The 10,000-nt window shown below is 45.6% G+C and overlaps 1 protein-coding gene across 1 annotated transcript in view; it reads left to right on the forward strand.

The window, feature by feature from the left end:
- Positions 1–10,000, forward strand: part of LOC125027768 — a 17,041-nt gene that overhangs the window by 6,721 nt on the left and 320 nt on the right. The window contains exons 13-27 of the mRNA XM_047616905.1: positions 56–201; positions 659–761; positions 1,697–1,934; positions 2,061–2,213; positions 2,887–3,026; positions 4,302–4,504; positions 4,638–4,796; positions 5,557–5,689; positions 5,996–6,165; positions 6,367–6,607; positions 6,853–6,998; positions 7,197–7,349; positions 7,932–8,053; positions 8,322–8,465; positions 8,687–10,000. The exon at positions 8,687–10,000 is cut by the window's right edge and continues 320 nt beyond it. Of these exons, the coding sequence (XP_047472861.1) occupies positions 56–201; positions 659–761; positions 1,697–1,934; positions 2,061–2,213; positions 2,887–3,026; positions 4,302–4,504; positions 4,638–4,796; positions 5,557–5,689; positions 5,996–6,165; positions 6,367–6,607; positions 6,853–6,998; positions 7,197–7,349; positions 7,932–8,053; positions 8,322–8,465; positions 8,687–8,812 (2,377 nt within the window). The 3' untranslated portion in view covers positions 8,813–10,000. The remainder of the gene's footprint in view (positions 1–55; positions 202–658; positions 762–1,696; positions 1,935–2,060; positions 2,214–2,886; positions 3,027–4,301; positions 4,505–4,637; positions 4,797–5,556; positions 5,690–5,995; positions 6,166–6,366; positions 6,608–6,852; positions 6,999–7,196; positions 7,350–7,931; positions 8,054–8,321; positions 8,466–8,686) is intronic.

The following is a 10,000-nucleotide window of genomic DNA, read 5'->3' on the forward strand; positions in this document are numbered from 1 at the left end:
TATTAACTTCACTACATCAGTCGCACTCAGCTTAAGCCATTTTTTTTCACGTCAGTCTCTTCGGGAAGTACCAGGGTAAGCCCGACCTACTCTTCAAGGATTCGGCTGTGGGATTAAAGGCACTGACTGAGGACACGACGGAGGAAAGGAGGAATAAAGAGGACTATTTTAAAAAGCTTGATGAATTGCATTCTTGTGAAAGTAGGTGGTCGTCTGTTTTGTTTTGTTTTTTTCGTTTCTGCTCTCTCTCTCTCTCTCTCTCTCTCTCTCTCTCTCTCTCTCTCTCTCTCTCTCTCTCTCTCTCTCTCTCTCTCTCTCTCTCTCTCTCTCTCTCTCTCTCTCTCTCTCTCTCTCTCTCTCTCTCTCTCTCTATCTATCTCTCTCTCTCTCTCTCTTCCTTTCCATCTCTCTTCCTCTCTACTTCTCTTCTTCCCATCTTTTCCCCCTATCCCTCTCCATCCCATTCCCTTCCTTTCTCCCTCCTCCTCAGTCATCATATCCTTATCACATTAACAATGATAATATCAATAACAATAATAATAAAAATAATGATATAATGATGATATTAGTGATAAAGATAAGACTATAAATAATAATAATTATTATTATTATTATGATGATTAGAACATCAATAACAACAACTTTCCTAACCTCGTAGTCCGCGTGTGTGCCTTGGAGGATGAGATGGAGGACTGCGAAGCCATGGTCGCTGACATGTGGGCAGAGGGGTACCGCTTCGTCTGCGCCAGTGCTAGGGACAGGTAGGTAGCTGTGGTAGTAAGGTGTACAGTCGTCCGGTAGGGTGTGTAAATGGGGTTGCGTTGTAGTATGGTAGGGCGATGTCGTGGTAGTAATGCAGTGTGGTAGTGGATAATGTGGGAGGGAGATAGTGTGACAGTGTTACATTGTGGTAATGAGGAAGTTTGGTCAGGATACCGAGGCAGGAATTCGATTTATGACGATTTATAGATTGGATGTTTTACCATGTTGTGCGAGTTTGTATATGTATACAGAATTAGAGAGAGCGAGAGCGAAAGCGAGAGAGAGAGAGAGAGAGAGAGAGAGAGAGAGAGAGAGAGAGAGAGAGAGAGAGAGAGAGAGAGAGAGAGAGAGAGAGAGAGAGATGAGAGAGACGGGAGAGAGACGGGAGAGAGAGAGAGAGAGAGAGAGAGAGAGAGAGAGAGAGAGAGAGAGAGAGAGAGAGAGAGAGAGAGAGAGAGAGAGAGAGAAAGAGAGAGAGAGTGAGAGAGAGAGAGAGAGAGAGAAAGAGAGAGAGAGAGAGAGAGAGAGAGAGAGAGAGAGAGAGAGAGAGAGAGAGAGAGAGAGAGAGAGAGAGAGAGAGAGAGCGAGAGAGAGAGAGAGAGAGAGACAGACAGAGAGAGCGAGAGAGAGAGCGAGCGAGAACGAGAGAGAGAGAGAAGAGCCAGACAAAGAAACACTGAGAGACAGTGACGAAAGACACAAAACAAAGAGAGAGAAAGAGAGAGAGAGAGAGAGACAGAGAGCGAGCGAGAGAGACAGAGAGAGCCAGACAGAGAGCGAGAGCGAGAGAGAGCGCCAGACAGAGAGAGCGAGCGAGAGAGAGAGAGAAGAACCAGACAGAGAAACACTGAGAGACAATGACGGAAAAGCGAAAACCAAAAGAGAGAAAGAGAGAGCGCTCGAGAGGACACTCAGGCCGCCCTTCCACCCCCAGACTGGACTGCATGAGGCGGGTGAAGCTCGGCCAAGTGGACATGTCTCCTCTCCCCGGGCGTTACCTCGGGCTTGATAACTTCCGCGTCTTCGCCGTCATGAGGGACCCGGCCTTCGCTGCAGGTGAGTGTTGGCGAGGGTGGCGGAATGGTGGCGCGGGGATGGTGGTGGTGGGGGGGCTAATGATGAAGAGGAGGATTACTTTTGTAATAATAATAATAATAATAATAATAATAAAATAATAATAATAATAATAATTAATAATAATAATAATTAATAATAATAATAATTAATAATAATAATAACAATAAGTAAATCAATAAATAGAAAATATAAAGCCCTGACGCCCTCTCCCTTCTCCAGAGAACAAATACTCGTCCATGTGCTCCATGTGCAGGAGCAAAAGGTGCGACAAGAACGACGAATACGCAGGCTACACGGGGGCCCTGCGGTGCCTGACGGAGGGAGGCGGCGACGTGGCCTTCTCGAAGCTGTCGGTGGTGAAAGACTACTTCCAGGTGGGTTTGTGGGCTTCCAGGTGGGTTTGCGGGCTTCCAGGGGGGTTGCGGGCTTCCAGGTGGGTTTGCGGGCTTCCAGGGGGGGAGGGGGGGTTGCGGGCTTCCAGGTGGGTTTGCGGGCTTCCAGGTGGGTTTGCGGGCTTCCAGGGGGGGAGGGGGGGTTGCGGGCTTCCAGGTGGGTTTGCGGGCTTCCAGGGGGGGAGGGGGGGTTGCGGGCTTCCAGGTGGGTTTGCGGGCTTCCAGGTGGGTTTGTGGGCTTCCAGGTGGGTTTGTGGGCTTCCAGGTGGGTTTGTGGGCTTCCAGGTGGGTTTGTGGGCTTCCAGGTGGGTTTGTGGGCTTCCAGGTGGGTTTGTGGGCTTCCAGGTGGGTTTGCGGGCTTCCAGGTGGGTTTGTGGGCTTCCAGGTGGGTTTGTGGGCTTCCAGGTGGGTTTGTGGGCTTCCAGGTGGGGGGGGGGTTATTTTTTACTCTTATTCTATATTTGTTTTCTTCATCCTCTTCTGCCTGTATTTCCAGATCATTCCCCAGATTATTATCTCTCTCATTACCTCTCCCTCTCCCCTCTCTTCCTTCCTCCCTCCCTCCTTCACTCCCTCCTTCCTTCTCTTTCCCTGATCACCACTTCCACACGCATCTGAATCATCTGACAACCCCTTTTTACCTTCTGACCCAAAGAACTCTCGCGCATTCGACTCTGAGGCCTACGGTTTGCTCTGCCGCGACGATAGAGTGGTGCCCATCTTCTCTCCTGAGGCTGAGGAGTGTTACTGGGCTGCGCGGCCCTGGGATGCTTACGTCACCTCGGTTGATGCTAGGTGAGTTAACGAGGGAATAGGTGGGGGGAGGAGGGGCCTTGGGTGCGTGCTAGGTATAGTGAGCGGGTCGGTCAGTCAGTCACACACAGACACACACACACACACACAACACACACACACACACAACACACACACACACACACAACACACACACACACAACACACACACACACACACAACACACACACACACACACACACAACACACACACACACACACAACACACACACACACAACACACACACACACACACAACACACACACACACACACACACACAACACACACACACACACACACACAACACACACACACACAACACACACACACACACACACACACACACACACACACACACACACAACACACACACACACACACACACACACACACACACACACACACAACACACACACACACAACACACACACACACACACACACACACAACACACACACACACACAACACACACACACACACACACAACACACACACACACACACACACACACACACACACACACAACACACACACACACAACACACACACACACAACACACACACACACACAACACACACACACACACACACAACACACACACACACACAACACACACACACACACAACACACACACACACACACACACACACACAACACACACACACACACAACACACACACACACAACACACACACACACACAACACACACACACACACACACAACACACACACACACACAACACACACACACACAACACACACACACACACACACAACACACACACACACAACACACACACACACAACACACACACACACAACACACACACACACACACAACACACACACACACACACACACACAACACACACACACACACACACAACACACACACACACACAACACACACACACACAACACACACACACACACACAACACACACACACACACACACACAACACACACACACACACACACACAACACACACACACACACACAACACACACACACACAACACACACACACACACACACACAACACACACACACACAACACACACACACACAACACACACACACACAACACACACACACACACAACACACACACACACAACACACACACACACACAACACACACACACACACACAACACACACACACACACACAACACACACACACACAACACACACACACACAACACACACACACACAACACACACACACACAACACACACACACACAACACACACACACACACAACACACACACACCCATTCACGCTCCGTAAACCTACCTCACGCCCACCCGCCCACCTCCCTTTTACAGCTGAAGCGCGAGGGCGTCATCTCCCCCCCCTGCGACGCCCACCAGTCCGCCCTCGAGCACGAGATCGCCGGCGTGGCCACGACCTTCAACCGGGCCTGCGTTCCTGGCGACTGGTCGTCCTCGGAGAGCTTTGACAGAGATCTCAGTAAGCTGCCTCTTATTATTTAATAATAATAGTAGTAATAATAATAATAATAATGATAATAATAATAATAATAACAATAAGTAAATCAATAAATAGAAAATATAAAGCCCTGACGCCCCTCTCCCTTCTCCAGAGAACAAATACTCGTCCATGTGCTCCATGTGCAGGAGCAAAAGGTGCGACAAGAACGACGAATACGCAGGCTACACGGGGGCCCTGCGGTGCCTGACGGAGGGAGGCGGCGACGTGGCCTTCTCGAAGCTGTCGGTGGTGAAAGACTACTTCCAGGTGGGTTTGCGGGCTTCCAGGGGGGGTTGCGGGCTTCCAGGGGGGGAGGGGGGGTTGCGGGCTTCCAGGGGGGTTGGCGGGCTTCCAGGGGGGTTGGCGGGGTTTTAGGTGGTGTTTGTTGGCTTCCAGGGGGGTTTACGGGGTTTTAGGAGGGTTTGTGGGCTTCCAGGTGGGTTTGTGGGCTTCCAGGTGGGTTTGCAGGTTTCTAGGTGGGTTTGCGGGTTTCTGGATGGGTTTGCGGGCTTCCAGGTGGGTTTGCGGGCTTCTAGGTGGATTTGCGGGTTTCTAGGTGGGTTTGCGGGGTTTTACGTCGGTTTGAGGGCTTCCAGGGGGGTTTGCGGGCTATTAGATGAGTATGCGGGCTTCCAGGTGGGGGGGGGGGGGTTATTTTTTACTCTTATTCTATATTTGTTTTCTTCATCCTCTTCTGCCTGTATTTCCAGATCATTCCCCAGATTATTATCTCTCTCATTACCTCTCCCTCTCCCTCTCCCTAGCCTCACCCTCACCTTCTACTTCTCCCTCTCCCTCTACCTCTCTCTTCCTTTCCCACCGTCCCTCTCTCCCTCTCTACCTTCCTCCCTCTCCATCTCCCCTTCCTCTCTTCCTTCCTCCCTCCCTCTCCCCTCTCTTCCTTCCTTCCTCCCTCCCTCCTTCCTTCCCTCCCTCCCTCCTTCACTCCCTCCTTCCTTCTCTTTCCCTGATCACCACTTCCACACGCATCTGAATCATCTGACAACCCCTTTTTACCTTCTGACCCAAAGAACTCTCGCGCATTGAGGCCTACGGTTTGCTCTGCCGCGACGATAGAGTGGTGCCCATCTTCTCTCCTGAGGCTGAGGAGTGTTACTGGGCTGCGCGGCCCTGGGATGCTTACGTCACCTCGGTTGATGCTAGGTGAGTTAACGAGGGAATAGGTGGGGGGAGGAGGGGCCTTGGGTGCGTGCTAGGTATAGTGAGCGGGTCGGTCAGTCAGTCACACACAGACACACACACACACACACACACACACACACACACACACACACACACACACACACACACACACACACACACACACACACACACACACACACACACATACACACAAATAAACAAAACAAACATCCAGCCAAACAGACAATAGATTTAATCGGAAAAAAAACGCCCGACCTACCCTCTCTCTCTCGCAACCCAGACTCAAATCCAGCCTTTTCCCTCCAGCGACTCCAAGGCCCAGAAGCTGTTCTCGGCACTGACGCAGGCGAGGCTGAAGGGCGAGGAGAACCTGAAGGCTCGCAAGTGGTACTCCAGCACACTTGGAATCAAGCAGAACCTTCAGGACATCTTCCCCATCTTAGATAACGTCACCACTCAGGAATTCTACGGCAAGAGTGAGTTGCTCTTGAGGATATGATTTATGCTTATCTATTCGGCATTATTTATTCATTTGTTCATACTAACATATATATACAACCCACAAGCACAGGTGACAGACAACAATAGTGATTTCTCATTAAGAAGACACGCTTTTAAAGCTACTGAAACTCTTCTGCACTTAAAAAGCCTAACTCTCTGACATCACGGCCCAACAGCACAGATGAACATTGTGGAAGCTGAGGAGATGTGTCCTGAGAAACCCGTGAGGTTCTGCGGGATACAAGCGGACGAGCTGAGCAAATGCACAGACTTGGAAGCTGTTCTCAAACTGCGCGGCGTCTCTCCTCCCTTGCAATGCGTCATGGGCACCACCCTCAATGACTGCCTCAACCTCATCACACGCAACAAGGCAGATCTAATGACACTCACTGACAAGCAGAGATTCAACACGCATCAGTATGTAACTTATTATGTGTTTCATCGTGTTTGATGGATACACTTTTTCTTCATTTGATTATTCATTTAATATATATTGAGTTGTTGTTGGTTTGAGATCATTATGCGCATTCATCATAAAGAACATACTTTTTCAGCTTCTCTTGGGTCTGAAACAAATGGAGTCATAAAAAAGCTTAGAAATAACGAATACATGTTAACCCTTTAGATTACTTTTCTAATCATTCTTTACCTTTATTTCTCAGAGCATACAACCTAGTAAGCCTTTTGTCTGAGAACTACGGCCAAGCTAAAGACAGTCTATACTACCTGTTGGCTGTTGTTTCAAAGTCATCTGGAATCAATTCAACGAGTGACTTGGCTGGTAAAACGTCATGTCAGAAATCGAGAAGTAAGTGAAGAGTAACCTTTTTTTCCATATTTTCTATAAAGGGATACAATGATTTCAAGGTCAATAACAAATGCATTTGGTGGAACTCGACCTCCATGTACATGAAATAAGAAAATAAATACCCAGATTCCAAAGCTGATAAGATACTCAAAGACAAGATACAAAGACGAAATCTTAAATACATTATGCTCAACACAGATGGCACAACAGCTGATCAAATTGATGCCGAACTTAAGGAATGTCTCAGTGGCTCAAGTGAATTCTTCCAAAGCTTCAGAGATGCATTCGTATGTCTTAATTTAGGACACAAGGACGTGGCCTTTGTCAAATACCCTGCAACTGAACCTACAGGTAAATGAATCTTCCTTCCCTGTTTTAATTTTAAGTATCAGAATGTCAAGCTTTATTATTTTTGTTAAATTATTTTGCTATCATTATCACCATCTTCACCATGTTTATTATAATTGTTACTGTTATTATCATTATCATTATTATTTCAGCAATATCTAATAAAGTTTGCATGAATCATTTATTATCAAGGATATGTTAGAATGGTTTGTTACTCTTTTCCTTTGGGCCGCTGGTGCTGATCTCTTTGACATCTCTTCAGTTTCCTCTTTGCTGACCTCTGCTGCCTCCATGCCCTCTTCCACGCAGTCCATCCACTTCCCTTCCCCTCTTCTTTGTTTCATCCACTGTTCCTTTTCCTCACATCTGCCCCTCTTTCTCTTCCTTACATCTTCCCCAACAACCTCTTCCTCCATTTTCCACTCTTGACCTTTTCCTCATAACTTCTCTTCTCCTTTTCCTCTTCCCTGCATCCTTTACTCTTCCCTTCTTCCTCTTCCCTACATCCAGCTCCATGCCCCTCCTTCCAGTGTAATTCACATCCTCTTACGTGAACATACCAACTAAAATACGTTTTCTCTCCAGACACAGAACAACTTGAGAACTTGGACAGCGACAACTATCAGCTGCTGTGTCCTGTTGGCGTTGCTCCTGTCCATGAAGATCACCTTAAGGAGTGTAATCTTGGGCGGATTCCTGCTAATGTGGTGAGTAATGGGTGATTTGATGAGTAATGATTAGTCAGTTGGATGTGTGGTGCAGTCGAGTGAGTGATTAGGACATGGGAACAAAGTGTATGATGAGTGGTGATGGGTCATTCTAATGAGGGAGTGACCAAGAGTGAAGAGTAATGAGTCTATTAGGTGAGTAACCAGGAGTGTGATGAGTGATGATGATTCTGTTATGTATTTGACCAGTTGTGTGAAATGATGATGAAAGTACTATTTACTCACTTCATGAATTTCTTTTCTGCAGATTGTGACACGGCAGACGGAGACAGGAGCTAGCAAAGAGAACATGAGACACCTGATGTTGACTGCTGCGGAAAACTTTGGAAAGTCTGATTCCTTCTTTAGACTTTTTTATGAATATTTCTCTTCAAAGGATCTTCTTTTCAAGGTAAGTTTACAGTTTAAGTGTAATTTCCTAATTTACTTATATTTCTTCTTCAGATGAAGATATTTCCTTTCACCTCTGACTTTAAATGAATTTAAAATAAAACACTTAAATAAACATTTCTTCATTCAGTAATACCTTCTTTGGGTGACAATATTTTATTTCAACCATGACTCTGAATGGATTTACCTTTACAAAGTACTAAAGCCAACCTCTCTCCACAGGACCAAACCACAGACCTGAGTGTGCTTTCAGACGAACACTACCAGACTGAGGTTATGAACATGTTCTCTATGGCTTGCAACCTTTATAGTCACCATATTCGCACAAGCTCTTGGCTCAATACGTAGAAAGACTTTCTTTTGAGCAATTGTACTCTTATTTTTCTTCTGGGAACAAAATCTGGGATTATTTAGGACTGTCTTGTCTAGCATTCTCTTTGGATACTCCCCTTTCTACTACTTATTGGGAAGGTCATAATTCCTTTTATTCCTTTTACTCTTTTCTGAACGGATATAAGATTACTTTCCTCAAAGTAATATCTGCCTCAAATAAGGTCAAAGGAAGAGCTATAGGATTGTTGGATGATGCTATAACAAAAGCAGATGTACGACATTTGCAATTACTGAAATTACTCTGAGGCATTCTGTATGTTCACTACCTTGTAGGTACTACTGAAAGATTAAGTAAAAATTATAATTAAATAATGTTATAAATTCATGGTAATGATAGCCTGAATCCCCAAGTTTTATTATGATTCTTGTTACATTCCCAAGTTTGTGTCATTTATAATAAATTTATAATGCTTAAACTGTATCCATACAAAGGAAAAGAGCAGTTTCCAGGTTCAAGCTTTGGCCACCACTGGTCTCACTTGTTTTGTATCCAAACGAGAAGACCAGGTGTATGCATTTTGATGGTTTGCCTACATTTCCTTGCCTGTGGTGTCATCTCCACAACCCATTTTTCAGACGGGTGAAATACATGATTTGATAACAATGCTTGGACTGCAAAGGCTCTAACCCATGTGTGATACAGCTTTACTTTTTTTTGTAATTTTTACAAATGGTGTAGATATCATTTACCTGTTGATTAAACATATATCGTTTTATAATAAACTGAAATAGCTCTGAAGATTTGTAAGGGTTATTATGAAAATGAGTAACTGTTGATAGCTTGCAAACTACTATATATTTGCACAGGTACATAAAACAAGTATAATGCAGTGTCCTCTCCACATCCAGTGTAATGAATGCCAGTTTTAAATGTATTTATAATACATGACAATATGTGTCAACAGATACAAGAGTCAAAAATGGTGGTTCACAAACTGGAAGTGAAGGCGACATACTGAATGATATATGAACAAAAATATGCTTAGAACCTGTAAGAAAAATATATGAGCTGTATAGTCATCAGGATGTTTATATTAATTATCTGCTTCTTTGGGGCTGCTATGTTTCCTATTAATTATTGTTGAATGATGTTCATTCACTATATATGTTAGATGCAATATGTTGTTTGATATACACTGATAT

This window comes from Penaeus chinensis, chromosome 8, assembly GCF_019202785.1.
Source record: "Penaeus chinensis breed Huanghai No. 1 chromosome 8, ASM1920278v2, whole genome shotgun sequence".
In the NCBI taxonomy this organism is placed as follows: domain Eukaryota; kingdom Metazoa; phylum Arthropoda; class Malacostraca; order Decapoda; family Penaeidae; genus Penaeus; species Penaeus chinensis.